General features: G+C 38.7%; 1 protein-coding gene across 1 annotated transcript; it reads left to right on the forward strand.

Moving 5' to 3' along the window:
- Positions 1 to 1,112: 1,112 nt before the first annotated feature.
- slc25a10a (solute carrier family 25 member 10a) lies at positions 1,113 to 7,313 on the forward strand. Its single transcript, XM_020640933.3, has 11 exons — positions 1,113 to 1,485; positions 3,244 to 3,363; positions 3,455 to 3,569; positions 3,661 to 3,709; positions 4,266 to 4,307; positions 4,433 to 4,476; positions 4,967 to 5,037; positions 5,116 to 5,208; positions 5,297 to 5,374; positions 5,510 to 5,566; positions 5,729 to 7,313. Exons 1-11 carry the CDS (start codon positions 1,312 to 1,314, stop codon positions 5,828 to 5,830), a joined length of 945 nt encoding a protein of 314 aa, XP_020496589.1. The 5' UTR covers positions 1,113 to 1,311; the 3' UTR covers positions 5,831 to 7,313.
- The last annotated feature ends 12,171 nt before the right edge of the window (positions 7,314 to 19,484 follow it).

Raw genomic sequence — 19,484 nt, forward strand, 5'->3', positions numbered from 1 at the left:
CCAGATGTCTTGTCTGAGATAGAAGTTCTCCTGTGTATTGAAACTTTACAAGAAATCAGAGAAGAGAAAGAGCAGAGACGGGTGAGGATGAAGTATAGGAGGAAGCGTACGACTTATTTGACTACAAAGAGTATAACTGTATCATTAACCACTTATCAAACACCCCCCCCCCAGTGGAAAAACTCAATAGTATCCAGTCCTGGTGAGAAATAATGACCTAGGAGGAAAATGTGTTGGAAAGAGAACCCTGCTGTGTTAGTGATGATGGCTTCAGTTTGATTTGTAGTGTTGAGACAGTGACTTGAATCGCTGCAGGAAGGCAGCACTTCACAAATCAAAGCCAATCACTCTAATAAAATAAAAATAACAGACAGACAAATCGAAATGAAAGTAAAACTAGATTCAACCTGTGCACAAGTATGGAGAAACATGTCAAGGTGTAAAGAGACAAATATTAAAGGACTAGATTATGGAATGTGTGGCAAGATAAAGCAATTGCAATGAAAATTATTTATTATATTACATTGCTTTTTTCTGTACTGTGTTGTCTTGCTATGACGCAGGACGGACCCCTGATTCAGGGCTACCACTGTGCCATTACACGTGTCTGCATGTGTTGGATCCTGCAGCAGCGAGTGTTCGCTCTCCTGTCTTGCATTTTCTCTGACTTGGAGTGGGTGTCCAGTTACTGTTTCTGTCATTTGTCATTGCCCTCCCACTCCCCTTCCAAAACTCCCTCTCTGACTCAGCAAACACAGAGCAGTGCCAGGCTGCCCATTCATACGGCTGCTGCACTGCTCATTAAAAACCATGTCATGCTTAAGAACCAAAAAGTTGACTAGTATTGAGAGCCGTACAGGAAACATGAAGTGAACTCTCATTAAAACAGCTGCTGAATGTTCCTGAGAAGGCATGCATTGTGTGTTTATTTTCACCCTTTGAGTACACGAGAAGGCAGTGTCTATTCTTGACAAATATTTGTTTGAACTTCATGACCTTTGAGGTGTGCAGGTGGAATCTTTGGATGCATAGATACAGCATTCACAGAACTACAGCAGCAGTCAAGCTCGCTTACTATTTTTATATTGGTCACGTACGCTTCTTCTCTCAAACCAGCTGCACCCCAGTTCTTGGCACAGACTGATGGAGCTGGTATACGAAGGCTCGCCACCTAGTTTAGCCACATGTTAAGCTAAAATGTCCAGCTCTACATTACAAGAGTCACATTAAGGACAGTGCACTTTATTTTAGGCTATAGTGCATTTAAAATGAACAGCTTCAAACCATGGCCAGAAGTGAACAGGGAGATGGATGAAGACAGCACTAAGTTGTTCCAGCGACCCTTCACAAACCGACTCCTTGCCTTTTTCTTTTGGACTTTGTCTCACTGACAACATGCAGGAGAACCGCATTTCTCGTTGGTATTTTGGTGGAATCTCCTCAAGTGTGGCTGCCTGTTTAACACACCCTCTGGATTTGATTAAGGTAAATAATGAAGCTAACTGTGTTTTAATTCAAGATTACTGACAAGTAGCACACTTTCTTTTAATAATATTGGGGGAAATGACTGTTGTAGGCCTCATTCATCTGTCTGTGTTTTTAAATGTTAATAACATTTTTACTCTTTTATTGCCCTTTCTTTTCTTGTTGACACTCACTTTGGTAATAGCTTACAACCTTATAACCTTGATTATAGCAGTCAGTTGGCTTGTTTTGATTCTTTAAGGTGCGTGTAATGATGATAGAAACATCCTTATGTTGCTTTTTTTATTTCCTACAGCTATTATCTAGCTTTTGAATTGATTTTCTTCAATTTAGCACTCTCATGTTTATGGTGATATTTAGAAGTGACATTACCACTCTGGTTGAATTCAACCTTAAAAGTGCTATGTGAAGAAACTGATATATTACTATAATTGGATTGTTTTGATAATTTACAAGATTGTGCTTTTAAGAATAAGTAAGACCTTCAGGATTTTACTCTGTTGGCTGCATGCTGAACATGTAAGGTTGCTAAAGAGCAAAGAGTACAAATGCTTGCATTATACAGCTTTAAGTTACTAATTCTAATGAATAATACTAGAGGGGGTTGTAGACAGGCTAGGGACATATTAGGGTTCAAAAAACATGGTAAAGTGTATTTTACATAAAATGTGACCTTTAAGTGTTTAAGTGTTGTTCATGTGTTCTCGTAGTCTTACAAGAGATTGTCTTACATTCCAAGAAAGCTAGAAAAACAACTGTCTTAAAGTCTGTTAGCATTATCCCAAATATAAAAGCTAAACCCGGCCTGATTTAAATTTTAAGATAAGTGTGCATTTCTGCATGAAAACTGATTGACAAAGACACACTTCAATTACTCTTTTATTGTTCAATGATTTTAAAGTCCCCATAAAATTTAAGCTACACTTGTCTGGTTTGAATCCAGATTTCCTGTGATAAATTATCCTTTATCTGCCATTATGTGCCAAATATATTTTTAAAAAGCATTATCTGACCATGTTTACATCAAATTATATTGTAGATGTTTGGAGATGACGCATCCTGCACTAAGGGGCGTTTACTAATTTTTTGACCAATTAAAAACCGACCTTTGTCAAGGTTAAAAGTCCATTCGAATTCATCCCAACGTTATGTCCCGCCTTCTGTTTTGTGATTGGTTCTATGCTGTTTCAGTTGATAATACGTCACTACACGGCAGTTAGATGCTCTCGAAGTTCCATTTAATGGGGATTGTAAGGCTGCCACTGTGCCATGACTTCTCTCATGATTTTCCAAAAACTTGTACCCTTTAGGATTACATTATCAAACAGCAAACATCTCCATAGATTGGGCTGTCTGTATTCAGCTATCATGTCGAAGGCTTTTTTTTTTTCTTTGAACACAAACTGAGCTCCCTGTAAGCCTAACCAAGTTTTGGGGCCTATTTGAGTGAAGGAGAGTATCATTAATCACAGGATCCATTGTGTTGCACAGCTAGATCCCAAAAGAGACTAACCAAACTCTGGGCCCTTTTTCAATAGTTTTGCTGCAAACACTTGTCAGGGTTAGGGGACCTTTTCGTCTGCATTTTCACCATTACTTTTTTTTCTTTTCTTGAGAACACAGGCCCCTGATCAAGAACAAGAGAAATTGCTTTAGATGTTTGCCTTCTCTAACTTTACACATGTGCAGGTGGCTCCTGCCCCCATTTAAAGTGTGACTGACATTCCTCCCTCGCTGCCTCCATGTGGTCTTTTGTAGGTGCACTTACAGACGCAGCAGGAGGTGAGGCTGAGGATGATTGGGATGACCGTGAACGTGGTGAGGAGAGAAGGTGTTCTGGCTCTTTACAGTGGCCTCAGCGCGTCGCTCTGTCGGCAGGTGGATATTTTCAAACACATGTTGAATCAACTGGCTGTTCATCTCCCTGCTGCTCCGCCTAACATTAACAGCTTTCTTGTTTTTCCTGCAGATGACGTATTCTTTGGCAAGGTTTGGTATTTATGAGACTGTCAGAGACCAGATGAACAAAGACAACAAAGGTCTCATGCCTTTCTACCAGAAAGTCCTGCTTGGTGCCTTTGGGGGTAAATGCATCGTTACAAATCTCAACAGTTTTGGCATAAGGCTATTTTAAATGATTTGATTTGAGTTTTTTTTAAACCCTTTCTTCACCAGGGTTTGTTGGTGGTTTCATTGGGACACCAGCTGACCTGGTGAACGTCAGGTGAATCAACATGATTTTTATGACACCTAACTCAACTGTACTTCATATTATTAGGTTGAAGCCACTGCCTGCATTTTCACCATTACTTTTGCACTGGTTCACAAAATATTGAAATCTACCATTAAATAGAAACAACCCTGACGCACACAAACAATAAATAAATCAACACGACAGCTGTTTCGCTTCTAAGAAAGTAATCCCCTCACTTTCAAAATATTCTTTTAGAATCAGTTTTTAGTGCAAAGTAAGTTCATGTTGTTTGGTGTAAAAAAATAGGCACATAAATATAACAAAAACAGTGAGAGGCTTTAAATATTACTTCACAGTTGTGCAGGTATGAGCCTGATTCACAGTGTAAATATCTTACATTGTACATGTCCAAACAGTTTGCAGGGTAAACAGAAAACACTCAAGTCCAGTGTGTATAAGTCTAATGCATACAAATCTAATTTAGCCTGACAATGACTGTGAAATAGTCATTAGCCATAGCCAGATAATGCCTCTGAAGGCCACTCGTTATTATGTTCTGATCTATTTTAATCTTTCATCCATGCAGAATGCAGAATGATATCAAGTTGCCTGTACAGCTCAGGAGAAAGTGAGTTTATATTGAAAATGGAAATAAGTCCAGTGCTTTGTTTTTTTTACGTTTAGAAAAAACTGACTATGTTTATCCTAGTTGCATGCAAATCACCACGTACTGATATTTTCTTTTTCTACCAGTTATGTGCATGCACTTGATGGACTCCTACGTGTTTTTAAGGAAGGTGAGATTCTTAAACTTTACATTACAATGTAAATTTGTTTACTTCATACTCTAAGTTGCCCTACATAGGAAAAGTGTCATGGACGACTTGAAAAAAGGCCTTGAAGATGCATAGACGGATCATAATGTCATATGTACATAAGAAAACCAGTAAAAACATTGATACTGTGAAAAGTCCAGTTACACATGACATTGCTTTAAAGGCAAAAACATCATAGCGTCAGATGCTGGTACTTCATCCACCTTCCCATGTCGTCCTCTTTACTTCATGTTCTGCCTCCTGAAATGTTCTAGATATTTTAATAAGTAAGTGTGTGAAACAGGCTTCACTCTGATAAGAAAAGGATGCATTTATAACATTACAAATGTTTTCTTTCAATAAATGTTAGCTCAGATATCACCATCTTGAAAGCCCCATTTTTAAGAACAAACCTTTTCATACCTCATTTTGTCTCCCTCATGTTCCTCGCTTTCTTTTGTGAATTTTTAAGAGGGACTGAGGAGTTTGTTCTCTGGTGCTACTTTGGCCTCTACCAGAGGTGCACTGGTCTCTGTTGGACAGGTAGGAACATCTTCATTTTACAACTATTAAAATCATTAGAATGCTGCTGCACTATTTGATGCATTTTGCTCCCTGCAGCTGTCTTGCTATGACCAGTCAAAGCAGTTGGTTCTAGCTACTGGTTACCTGACTGACAACATCCTAACTCACTTCCTGGCCAGTGTGTTTGCAGTGAGTCACTCACCTCTGTCACTTTTGATTTGATATCACCAGATTTTCCAATCTTAGATAATGTTTTTGTTTTTAACTTTTCTGTAAGGGGGGATGTGCCACCATCCTGTGCCAGCCCCTTGATGTTGTTAAAACCAGACTGATGAACTCCAAACAGGAATATGGGGTAATCTGTGTACAGCACATGCTGTCTCTGTGCTCTTATTGGTTGAGGTTACTTGGGGAATTTTGCTGACATGAATGTTTTATTCCTTTACTGTGTAGAGAGTTACTCAGCTTGACGTTTATCTTATTGTTGCAGGGCGTGTTTTACTGTCTGAGAGAGACAGCAAAGCTCGGTCCAAAGGCATTTTACAAGGTAGACGACGTTCACTGTAATACTAACAAAAAAAGTGCTTTAAAAAAGAAGTTTTACACTGCTCCCTCCGGTTTATAAACTGTTTATATATTCATTGTGCAAAAGCTGTTCTATTTTTACCTTTTTTAGACTTGCTGAAATAATAATGTGATTTATTTCCAGGGACTAGTTCCTGCGGCGATCCGTCTCATCCCTCACACAGTCTTCACCTACTTATTCCTGGAACAACTGAGGCAGCGTTTCGGTGTCGTGGTTGTTGCCTGACAGCGTTGTGATGAAATGATTCCTCCAAGTTCTCATAGGCGTTTTATTTTTATTTTTACAATGTCCGTGCTGATTGGTGTTGGACTTAAACTCTTTTCTGATTTCCTCTCTCAAAGTCAATTAGATAGAACAAAAACAGGAGGTCACCTGCTGGTCCCATTGCCTGAGATTAACTGTGAAACTAAAAACCACTTACCAACTTCTCTTGTGTTTTTTTTATTTTTTATTTTTTATAAATGTGCTTGTTTCTACCTTTTGGAAAATGCATCATTTATGTTTGTGTGTGTGATTTAATGTTTTTTCATTTATAATCATAATTACAATAAAAAAAGTACTTTAAAAATAGATTCGATTCTTTTTTAAAGGAACAATGAATTGGATTTAGTGCCATCCAGAGTTGAGTTTGCAGAATGCAGTTCCTCCCATTCAGAGAACCAACACAGTGGAAACTAAGACCTAGGCCACACGTAGCTGGGTATTTTTGAAAAGGGAGGTTTTCCTGTGCCTTTCATTCGCATGTAAACTGCGTTTTAGATCACTGAAAACGCACCTTTTGGAAAACTCCTTCTGTAAACGGAGAAAACTGAGTTTTGGGCTTGTAACGTCACACTGTGCGCTGGTTTCTCCTCCATTTGTCATTATTGTGTGACGCTGTCACTTTCGTTTAGTGCGATGGCAGTAGTAACTAAACGAGTGCTGGTTTTAACATTGCTAACTGGACCTTTTGCATGTATACACAGTTGCTCTCTGTTTACGAGTAGATGCGCCTGAATTGAAAACTTTGTAAATACATTGTCATTGCACAGGAATGACGAGAAAAATGTAGCTTGTCAAGGACATTGTTTTTGACTTGTCATGCTCATCAAGCCGTAACAATGTGTTGTACATTTTCATGTGGACGAAGATGTTTTTGAGTACTTAGCGTGTGTGGACGGAATTCTTTTTTAAAAAGGCGGAAAACCTCAGTTTTAAAAAATACCCTATTGCGTGTGGACTTGGCCTAAGTGACAATATGTGATTGGCATTCTTCATACACTGTGTTTTGTTGGTCCATTCTGGGCTTCTGTAGAAACCTGCATCCATACTTAAGGACATGCTTCCTGTGTAGTATTAAAGGTACTCACTCCAAGGTTACCCCATAATGCAGCTATTCTTATAAGTTGTTGTTATAAAAACGAAGGCTTTACTTATGTGTCCGTGTTGTGCAAAGAAAGTCAAACAAAAAAATCTGTAAAGGGGGAACTGCCTTTAAATCAATATTTACTTTTCAATATATTGATACTCGACCTGTTCTGCCACCTTGGACTCACTCATAAAAAGAGTGTTTATATATACTGTGTATTGTAATTTTAATGATATGATGCAGGATTGGATGTTTCTGTTGGAGAATTATGTGGGGAAAAAATTGCAGAAACAAGAAAGTGCACTGAGGAGAAATGCTGTAAAAAAAAACGTTTTAATTATTAAAAACGTTCTTAATTTATTTTTGTGGTTCTCTGCATTTTTACGATTTAGCCTCTTATTGCTGTGTATACTCAGCTGCCTGTCAGGTCTTCTTCTCTTCATCTTGAACAGGACTGCCAGGTTCAACATGTACTAGACTGCACAATGGCTCCCAATTAGGACCACTTAAATCAATTGGACTATGACTATGCTTTTATAAGAACAATCAGTGGCTTTTTTAAAATCTGAAGATACACATTTTTAACTGAAATTCTGAGAAAAGAAAAGAGATGTAAGTCTTGGTTCAGATGCAGCATGTGGTTTTGTAACTTGCCATTATCATGTGGTTTTGTTCCAGGAATTATTTTCAAAAATAAAACAGACACACACAATTCATCATGTGAACTTTAAAGACACCTGATTATTTTTCATGTCCGGTTTACTAACTGATACCATTGACATCGGTACTTGAGAGATGATGGTTACTTCAGGGTTGTGACAGCTCTGCATTTGATGTTCTTCCAATTATGTAAAAGTACAAAAATAGAGAAAAACGTTCTTCTGTAGTCAGACTTTTTTACTAACAAGAAATAAGAGAACGTAAATGTCCAATTAACCACTTACAAGTAATTTTGTTAGTTTCACAGTGGGACTCTAAAGTTGCATGTGTACATACGTTTTTAAACCTCCTTTATTGGTACTCTTACATTGTATAGTGCCGAACCCCTTAAAAAGGTCTAAAACTTGTTCAGTCTTTGTGAGTTTCTCAGACAGCACATTAGTGGTTTAGAGGTGGAATATAGGACATTCAGAAACACAAGAGCATCACAACTCAACAAAAAAACACACACAATTAGCTACACCTTCCTCCATAGATCACGAATACCTACCGATAGATACCAATAGATCTTTGAACAACACACAAAATTCATTGCCAATAGTAAAAAATATTCATACAAGAAATCCCCCTGTCCATGTGAACATCTTTTACAGTACGGTGAGGCTTAAAGGTACACATTATGAAATTATTATACAGTCAATTTACAAACAAAACAGGACTACCTCTCTAACACAAATTCAATCTGTGCCTTATCAGCTCTTTAACCTGAGACGCCCTAAAGATATTATGAGCCTACCTAACACCTTCTGTTTGTCTCAGTTCTCAAGACCCTCCCCTCAAACCCCACTGTTGTCCACTCTCCTTTCCTCCCAACACGAGAACCACCCCCCCCCCCCCGCTCATTCCTCCATACCTGGACCCCATTCATCAACCTCACTCCTTCTTTTCTGATTTAATGTGTGCAGGAACTCTACTGCACCACTCTTGGTGATTGCCTCCAGGAGGACCAATTGTGTTCAATAGAAGAGCCATAAATCTGTGAAATAAAATCAAACTGAGAAATAACCAAAGCTTCATTACCCAGGTTTTCATTAGACAACAATGTTCCTCTCTTCCCTGTCTGGGTTATTTTGATGCCTGTTTTTCACTGGATGCTTACAGTGCTCACTCTTTGGTTTGGAACAGAAGCAGAGTTGAGAGAATGAGCGATGGCTTCACATTATGGAAACGTTTGTGGGATGGAGAGGAAGCCAGGCTATACTCTCGAGGTCTGACTGTGAATGTGAGCCTGCGTGCCTCCTCTCTCTCTGCTCTGGTCTCTGGCCTTTTTGCAGCTGACCAGAACAGAGATTTTTGCAGTAATAGGAGCTGAAGCTAAGGGGGTGGATGTTACAAAGACATTCAGGACATTCATTTTTTGTGAATGGTAGACCAAAACATCAGCTTCATTGGAGTATTTTGTTCAAAGCCAAGCAAGCTAAATGTTCTATTAAACTGCTGTTTTATACAAAGCAGGTCACAGCGTGTGTGTTCTGTTGTATTCACAAATTTAAATACCATTCAATAAAACTGGGAATTGGTCCAAATAACAAACACAACACAATGTTGGTTTGTGTGGCCCATTGTTGTCTGCATTTATCTTTGTTCTCTTTATGAATCAAAATGCATTTAGTTAGTGAGCCAAGCTAACGAGCCATTTCAATCTGACAGCAAAATTATAGTACGCTCATGATAATGATGAGGATCGAAAAAGTTTTTAGCAGATTAATAGTGTTTATCAGATCACCTTAGGGAGACATTTTGCAATGCAAACACTCAAATGAGCAAGTGTAATGGTTTGATTACTCTTGAAGAATATCTAATTGCCACATTTACCATGCAGGCCCAAAAAAACATCTTATTGTTGTTGTCTGCAAAGCCCCAATGATAAGAAAAGTCCATCCTCTCCTTCTTTTGCTCCACTTTTCAGTGTGTGCTCAAACAGGACAATTTTACAGATTTTCCCCTCCCCCAGGTGGGTTACACTCTCATATCAAGGTGTTTGTTCTGCCCTTTGAGACTGCCTTCTGACCAGAAAAATAGGGCATGGAGTGAGAAAGCCTGAGCCACACACTCCCTACAAGAGATGGGCGTGGTCAGACACAGCTCATTTACATTTAAAGCTACAGACACAGAAACAGCCTGTTCTGAGCAGGGCTGAAATAGAGGAGTTTATACACATAATCAAATACAGGATCAGATAGGATTTGTAACAACCAACTTCAAAGACATATTATGGGGAACTTAAACTGGTTTAAAAGGAGGAGAATATGTGACCTTTAATTCAAGAAACTTAACAAGTAAAATTTTGTACTAAGCATTGACAGCTTTTGTTACTTGTTCAAATCAGATGTTTTTCTGACTAGTCCAGTAAATGTTGCTTATATGAATTGCAATGAGATATTTTGGGCCACAAATTAGACAAAACACACAGATTTCAGTTTTCGCAGTTTCGACCGCTATTTTGAAGCATATAAAATATTTTTGTTGTTCAGAAGACTGATGTTGTAATGGATACTAGCTCACCGCTGTTCGACCATCCAGCCTCCGTAGAAAAGTCAAACATGACTCCTATATCCAAAATAAGAAAATCTGCAGTATCAGAGACTTTTTTTTCATTGAAATGGTTCAGGTACATACCCCTGTTAGAGCAATTTAGTGTTTGCTTTTTAGTCCATATTGTTCTGTGCTGCAGGAAGTGAAGTGATGAAACAGGAATCATGATTGAACTGTGGGTGGATGCATTTATCACAATGCTTAATAACCCAAGCGGATGTGGTTAAGCTGTTAGAGGATAAAGAGAATCATAATGCTCGCAAACCTGATAAAGTCTAGACACTGAGTCAGTGACACTGAACCCTGTTACCTTTGGTCTCCTTGTTAAAGAGACATTACTACAATAACGGAGAGGGAAAAGAGCATCAAAACCTAAGTAGGTCCTGATGATGTAATCCACTTGTTTCGTCCCAAAGTTTATGAGAGATGATTTGGAAGTTTGTGTTAAACAACAAAGTTCACTCATGCAGATCTGCAGCCTCTCTGACGCTATCCTGGAGATTATATCATGTTTTTTATTCACTATTCTTTCCATATTACATAAAGATTCACATTAGAGTTCAAACAAATCATGTAAACATCTTGAACAGCAGAAAGCATGACCCAAAATCAGGACACTCTGCATGGCTGGATTGCATTGTTCCACATGTTCTTACACACTTGCAGACTTCTGACACTGGAATCAAGCTTCTATTGTCAGTAACATTAACCTGACAGCTGCTCAAAGAGGAAACGTTGAGCACTTCACCCATCACTTTTAATCCCAGCTAATTAATCAGCCTTTGTTAGAAAGAATGGTGTAAAAAAAAAAGAAGACACAATTTGATGTTCAACTGAGGCCATATGATTCACTGATGGGGCGTGATCTCATTATTCTAATTGTTGAATTTGAAGGCTGCCAACTTGCTTCCAATGACTGGTTACTTAAAAGAGAGTCTGGAACATTTTGTGCTCTGGCAGCCGTCTTCTTCTGTGGTCATAGTGTGGTCGGAGCAGTTTACTCCTCCAGTAGGAGATGTTGTTTACCCGACCATGCAAAACATATCAGTGTTGTGATACCGGAAACTTTTGTAGAAAATGTTTCTGAACTAGGAGAGGTTAGCATGGGCTGCATGGAATTGTTCTGACTCTCCTCGTGAATACTTAAGTGTGAGTTGAGACTCTTCAGCCATCTTTAGTAGCTCCATTTAGTACAGCTAAGGCACTCATTCTTCAAACACTCAGTTAAAATGTAAGAGTGCATTTCATTTTCCTGTCTTAATAACTAGAACAAAAAGCAGGAGTAAGACATTTTGAGTGTGAGGACTCAACAAAGGGATAGCTCACATTTTTTGAACTGGGGTTAAACAAGGACCTTATTATGGGAGGTAGCGGTCAGAATGGCCTTCATTTTGAGTAGCTGGCCAGAGAACACATGAGTGACTGTATAAATCTGTATGAACATGGACGTAGTCTATGTGACATCACCTTTTAGTTCCTGAAAAAACAATACAAAGCCCATTGATGGTGGATGCCATATTGGAAAAGCTATCTCAAAATATATCTCAAAATTTCGATCAATCTAGCAACAGACAAAAAGATGGCGCTAAGGTGGACCTTAATCGTCCATGAAAACAAACTCACAACAAACAATTACAAACAAACCACCTGGTAATCAGCTTGGTCACGCCCCTAAATATGCAAAGGTAGGTATAACACTTAAATGGTAAATGGACTTGAGCTTATATAACGCTTTTCTAGTCTTCCGACTACTCAAAGCGCTTTTACACCACATGTCACACCTACACATTCACACCCTTTCACACACTGATGGTAGTGATCACTATGTAGTATCATCCATCAGAAGTAAATAATGTCATTCATACACCACCACTGAAGCAGCGGGAGCAATTCAGGGTTAAGTGTCTTACCCAAGGACACAACGGACATGTTGCTCAGCTGGCGACGATTCTACCAACTGAGCCACAGCCGCTTAGCCTTCATATAATCCAGACAGATGAGTAATAAAGAAGTTCAACCATATAGTTTTAACCAATAAAGACGCTATACAAACCAAAATGGTTTATGTACCAGGCTGTAAACATTTCTGCTGTAAAAATTAACTTTTTTATATGGAACTTAATGAGGACTCGTTGGCTTTTGAAGCCAACCTCATGTGGACACAGGAGGAACTGCAGTTTTTTGCACTTCCACTTTGACTGCATTTTTGGCATCCAGGTTTGCTGCTTTTTCTGACACAGACACTTACCTTAGCTATGCACCTCTGTGGAAAGTGTCTGAGCCAAAGTGGGAAAAAAAATCCCACCTGAAAAAAAAAAGGTTGAAATGTTAGCTGTTTTTTAAAATATTTTTACCTTAACGTCAGATAACCGTTTCCAAATTGACAACTTTAGAATATAGTAATTGAAAGTAAGGAAGCAATAAAACATGATTTCCAGCTTCCTGCTAAAACTGAAAAACATTGTTTTTCTCTTGCCGTCATAAAAGAGGCGATGTTTGGATGTAAAATTACGTCTTCTAATTTTTTCAGTCAAACATTTCCAAAATTATATTTTTCTGTTTTAGTGGAGCATGAAAGCAAAGACTACTAAAACACATTACTGAATAAAGAAAATACAGAATTAAATTAATCTGAATGGCTTTCATTTTGATAGTATTACGTCTCTGGCTCTCTAAAAGGGAACCTGTGAGACACACTGTCAGTGAAATCAAAACAAACACAGCAGTTTGCACTTAAACTGTGTGTGTTGAAACAGGCCCGACATTTAATCCAGATACACCTCTAAAATCAAGTCACATTTAAAAGTCACCTCTGTCTCACTCAGTGTAATGTTTTGCATGAATGTGCCTGGGGATAGTTACGTTTCCATTAACACATAAGAACACATTATAAAACAATTGCTTTCATTTCCTTTTCTTTTATGTTTTACCCCTGAGGCCAAATAGACCTGATTTGAAATAAACTCTTGATTCAACCATAAATGCATATGATGGAAAGAACACCTAACATTGTAGCTTTTTTCTTTACCAACCAAAGATGTCTCCTCTATCAAACAGCGGAAGAACACAGTTAGTGATTTATATTGTTTTGCTCCCATCTTGGCCTCTGATATGGAAGCAAACCTGAAGACGGCGGATGCTGGTAATTAGCAGAGCTGTGTGTCCCATTCTGTGGACTGAACATTTCCAGCTAACACTGTGACAGGTCAATAGGTCTCAGCACTGTGACACACAGAGCTTCAAAGGGTCATGTAAAGGTGAAGGCTTATTTAAGAGCAGTTCTGCATCCATTATAGTTTGACTTGTTTGGAAAGAAAGTCTCATGACTCAAACTTTAACAAAGAATTTTAGTTTTTTTTTACTTGAGTATTTTATGTGATTTTGATTTGACTTTGGTAGCATATGCTAAATAAAGCTCAATTTTGACTAGCTAAAACACACTACTGACACCTTGATGCAGCAGTACTAACAGTTCAATCAGAGAGGATCATTATGAGTGCATTAAAATGATGCAAAATGTGCAATGTCTTTGGTGATTAGATTCCACCATGACATCTTTATGTATTCAAGTTGTAGGCAAGAGAGTAGAGTATTCAACTCCCCGATGGAGTCAAGACACTGGTAGAAATTGCAAAGCAAGGATGCAGGATGTGATGGGGGGCAGACGTCTGAGGAAATCAATCCAAACACTGATGATATATAGGGAGTTGGAGGTGACTGGGGTGGAGGAAGGTCCCAATGATCAATGCTATAACTGACAGAGGCAGAAAGGAGAACATATTCTAAGTTTGACAGCAGCAGAGTTATGACTGTAAAGATCAAATAAAACGATATTCCTGCTTGAATGTACACTGAGCTGCATTATACTGGGGCAATAATACAAGGTCAGTAACAGAGGCCACATTTCACTAGAATTAGTAGCTTAAAGCTGCATAAAACAGACCTTTACTAAAATCACTATTTCTTTCTTCTCTTCTCAACTTCAACTTTGGTTTCTTGACTACATGATATGCACACTGAGAACCCAAGCTAAGACTGGAGGTGTTTGCGTCAGGGACTTTTTGCCAGAAAGCTGTATGCAATAAAGTGTTCAGTGCTCAAGATCTTAACCCTTCAACCCACATAAGAATGTATACAAACAGGTGTTTAGATGAAAGTGGTACAAAAGAGGTCACAAGTCAATGTAAGCTCAAAAGAACTAACAGCTGTTATTTAAAGGTCACATTTAATGCAAAATACACTTTACCATGGTTTTCTAACGCTAATATGTGTCCCTAGTATGTCTACAAACCCCCCAATTATGAGACATTATGAGAAAAGTCCATCCTCGTCGTCTTTTTTTCTGCTCCACTTCAACTCACAACAGAAAACACATGCACGAACAGGCGCTTTTGAGATTTTCCCTTTGTGACATCACCCCTCCCCCATGGGTGACATTCCCACAGCTAGGTGTTGGTTCAGACCTCTGAGTCTGCCTCTCACCGTAAACCATTAGGCACGGTGCAAGAAAGCCACAGCCCCTTCCAGAGAAGGGGCGTGGTCGGACACAGCTCATTTGCCTTTAAAGCTACAGACACAGAAACAGCCTGTTCTGAGCAGGGCTGAAAGAGAGGGGTTTATAGGTATGATCAAATACAGGACCAGAGTGGACTTTTAGCAAGAAACTTCACACACATGTTATGAGGAACTCTGAGACTTATATAAGTTGTTGTAAAGGAGGATAATATGTGAGCTTTAAACATTTAGATATACATCTAAACCAATTTTAAGCTACAAGCTGTAACACCATGGTATTCATTCCATTGTTAGCAGGGAAAGGGGCAAATCTGAAAGTATCCCCCCTCCTCTAAATGAGTAACATAAATAAGTGCCATACCTTATATGGTCTGCTGGTCTGCTAATACACACAACAACCCCTAAGAGTGACATATACACACATATGAAGATGCAAAAGATATATTATATATATATATATTAGATATAATATCACAAACATTACAAATGGAAAGATCCCTCTTTAAGTCCAAATTATCCAATTATTTTGTCCCAAGCATCTGAGTCCCTCTTATGTTTATCTGCTTTTCCACTCTGCCTTCCCCAAATGGTGTTTATTTCATTTTAACTACCGCCTCAGTGTATGTTTTATGCATTGCAATGATGTTTTTGAACTGATTCAAGCAGTGTTTGCTTTACAATTCAGCACCAGTGCCTAGTGTTTGATTCTGATAGTTTAACTAATGAGGTGCACTTTGTGTTGCACCCAGATGTTGCCAAAAAAGGTGAAGGAATGTGGTGTACTCTGTGTGCTCCTGTTTCCCCACTGTGGGCTCTTGATGACAGTCGTTCAAAGACAGGAGAAGAGCTGGAACAGAGAAGATGACTGCGTTTGTAGCTGAACATCAGCCACTCTCATCCCTGGGGTTATTTACATTTTATGAACAGTCATTCTCGGAGGACACTCTCGGGGAGAGAACAGGAACAGGAAAATGATCCAGAGAAATGACTCTTGAGAGATAGGACAGGGACTGAATGGGAACATTGCCGGTGCTTATCAGGTACAGCCAGTGGAAGTGATTATTACTGACTCACAGGCTAACAAGGAGGAGATTTTACACAGTGTAAACTATTGTGACCTCACCATGGCTCTGTCCACATGCAGGGTCTGACACAATTTCAGAGCCCAATTGAAACAAAAAAAATATTTGCATTGTCAGGTAATTTTGCTCCCCTCGATAATGGACAAAAACAACTTAGAGGTAATTGATTAACTGAGATTTACTGTCACAAAATACATTAAAAAAATAGTAGGTACCACTTTGGCTCAGTCAGATGTCCAATCAATAAAGACCCAAAAGCTAAAAAAAAGAGCCTGTTATTTGTGTGTTTACATTTATGTGGATGACTTTTATCACAAACATGACTGCTTCATGCTGTGAATTTCCCACTTGGCTTTCCTGTTTGGTATCCAGCAAGTAAAATGACATAACTGTAGTTCTGTGGCTCAGAGGTAGACTGACAGGCTTCTCCTGCCTGCATATTAAAGTAATGTTGGGTGAGAAACTAAACCCCAGATCGCTCCCGAAGGCAGAACCTACAGTGTGAGAATGTGTTTGGATGTTCGCTTTGCATTGCTTTAAATAAGTGTGCGAAGGGATGAATGCTGACAAGTGGTGTAAAGTGCCTTGAGTGGATGGAGGAAGAAAGACCCTATATGAGTGCATTTTATTTTCCTTTTAGTTTTAGTTGTGGCTGCTACTGTTAGACTTTGTCCTGACTATAATATGTCAACAGCACGATATGGATGGCCATACATTTTCATAAAGGCATTCCCAATGCCCAGAGTAGAAATTCTTCTGACTTTAGTGATCCCTGTATTTAAACTGTGATTAGTGTCAGGTGTGTGTATGACTGATTGGTCCTGATGTGGACCAGGTGTGTTAAGCTGTTATATTCACCATGCGTTCTGCCTACATTAGGGCTATTTAGGAAAGGGAGCCCATTTATTTGAGATGTATCAATTTTTGACATTTAATGGTTATCGACTTATATGCAATCACCAGATCAAAATATTTTATTCAATAACCACTTGCAAAATCAAAGTTGCATCTGCATATTGCTTTTTTGCATATTGCAGGGTAGCTATTGTAACTGCTAAATGTATGAGCATGTTGGGACTGTAATTGGAATGTCATTTTCTGCAACCACAAGCTGCTTGAGTAAATCCTTAAAAGTCACGAGAGTCACATAAAACATTTTACTTTTCTGATAAAATCCAAGAAAATGTAAATGGTGTTCTAATTTATGCAATTACAGACCGAGGAAAAGTCTGCCAGCTAAGTCAACTTTGCACTTTTCATTATATGTTACCAAATGCTATTAAGTGTGCACTTCCATGTGTGAATCCAAATATACATGTATTCATTAGGCACTTTGATGAAAGCCTCTTTCCAATCACACCGCTTGCCTTTCAGGGACCTCAGAAAAAGCCCATCAACTCCCTCCTTCATCCTGCTGGCCTCTCTGTGCCGCTGTTTTCATCAGTGTCTCTGGTGTGTCAGTGTTGTTTTTTAATGGGCGCTAGGCAGAGGAACTTAACTGTCGACCTCAACAAGGTAAGAAGATTAATTACATCTTTGCAGCACTTTTCTCACCTCCACATTTCTCCAGAAACAGTTAGCATGCATGGCGTCAAATGAAAACAAAATGAACACATGCATAATCAAACGGAGCTTCTATTGCTGAAAGGGCAATCATCTCGTCAGGGGTAATGCTGGTGCCACGGCACGGCCGGCACCATTAAAGCAGCAGACAGGAGGGAAAAGCAACCCAGAGAAAACACTGCTGGATCATCCTTTTAACCTTCATGAAGTGAGAAAGGGCTTTTAAGCGTTTGGTTAAACGTTGCAGAATGTACAGTGGATGACCTTTTTAAATAATGAAATGCAGATGAGGCTTTGAATATTTTCCAGATAGTCCAGGAAAAACCAAAAGGTCAGTTAACATTCTGTTCTGAATCTGGCAGCCTATTATTTCTGAAGCATGTGGAGGTATGGGTTAACAGTGCGTTAATATAATTATGTCCTGTTTGTGGACTTTAATTGTTTTCAAGTGGTCCGTATGTAAATGTGACGAGTGGTTTGATGTTGAGTACCAGGGGAGACTCTTCAAACTGGCAAACTGATAGAAAGAAAAGCTTTAGCCTAGTAAAAGACACATTCAAAAATTATATTTTATTCATTTAAAGATGATTCAGTTTTTTTGTATTTCAGTATTAATATCAATTTTCAGTCTCTCTACAATTAAAGAGCATTATGTACCTCTTACATTTAGCGTTTCAAATTGGTACTGCTGTCCAAATTCAAAACATTGCAGAGGGCTGTTTCCCCTCGCCCCCTCCTCCCTAGAGTAGATGCACACCTGGGCAGCCATGTCGAGGGACAAAGAAGCTTCAGTGTTTAGCCAGCTCTGTATCTGTCTTCAAACATCTGCATTCTAACCTCTCTCCATTTTTTAAAAAGCATCTGCATTATTTTATCCTACTTTTAACAAGTTTCTGGATGTGAGCTGATTAGAATCAGTTTGTTTGCTGTCAAGTGGCCAAAACAGCTTTGTGAGGGGGGCATTAAAACTAGACCCCAACCGATTTATCTGCCAGACAATAATATCGGCTGATATTAGCATATCAAGTGACTATCGGCTACTTACAATATATCGCAGATATGCACCAATACAACTAGATTCAAAACGTTTCATTGTATTACACTAGCAGTTCTCTTTCACGGGCAGTGTGTGCTATATGGATTACAACAAGCATTATCACTCTCCAGAGTGTCAAGCAGTGATGCACGTATACATTAGTTATCTTTCCCACAAGTGTTTGATAACTGCATTTGAGGGATCAACATCTATATTGTCTCCCTTTTATCGATTTGGTATCGGACCCAACAATCCCATATCGGTCGGGCTGTACTTTAAAGCTCCTACCTTCTCTGATCATAACAAGTACAAGACCATTCAAGACCAGAGTCAAAACTTAAAAGGAGAACATACTGCTACATTGTTGTCAGAGAAGCCAACACTTTAACACAGCCTGTTTCCTTGATGTCTGATGATATAGTAAGGTCAGTTTATGATTTAATCCTGAAGGTATTTTACACATTGCTCCTTTAAGTTTGATATATATTCACATAAAGCATTAGGAGGACATTCAACATGTAAGAGGCAATGAGCAACAAATGCAGGCAGTTCACTTGAAGCTCTGAAAACTGTATTTAACATTAAGAATCTTTCTGAACACATTTTAATCACTAAACATGGAAGAATGTCTGTTGTTTCTCTTCTCCCCCTTTTTATATTTTTTTATTTGGTCATAAGTGACCGCTGTGAACCAGGGCTGCCCTGTGGCCCCAGGCGTCTTTGTCCCTATAAATGATGTTACACAGCTCTATATAAGGGAGAGCTCTTTAAACGACTGACTCTAATATAAACTGACTCATAGCTGAGCACGCAGGATCAGGCCTTTAGGGTCAAAATGTTACACCTGAATATGAGAGGCATCCAGTGTGTGGCTTGAACCTTGTGGTTGTACATGCTACGTGTGTACTAATCTGTTTATGCACTTATGATATGTTTTTGTAAAGTTGTCTCCAAGAAACTTACAGAAAACATGTTTGTTTCAGTTTTTTTTTTTAAACTAAATTAGAAAGTTATTAATGCAAAATGAATTCTGTAAAATGTTGAAAGTGACAGTTTACATATTCTTCTTTTCCTATTACA

Source organism: Labrus bergylta, chromosome 16 (assembly GCF_963930695.1).
Source record: "Labrus bergylta chromosome 16, fLabBer1.1, whole genome shotgun sequence".
NCBI classification, from domain to species: Eukaryota; Metazoa; Chordata; class Actinopteri; order Labriformes; family Labridae; genus Labrus; species Labrus bergylta.

What these genes read in the sequence shown, in the direction of transcription:
- slc25a10a (XM_020640933.3), top strand. Translation starts at nt 1,312, where the DNA reads ATGAAGACAGCACTAAGTTGTTCCAGCGACCCTTCACAAACCGACTCC. An exon ending in CCTGTACAGCTCAGGAGAAA is followed by an intron (nt 4,308 to 4,432) that starts GTGAGTTTATAT and finishes TTTTTCTACCAG; the next exon opens with TTATGTGCATGCACTTGATG. An exon ending in CACTGGTCTCTGTTGGACAG is followed by an intron (nt 5,038 to 5,115) that starts GTAGGAACATCT and finishes TGCTCCCTGCAG; the next exon opens with CTGTCTTGCTATGACCAGTC.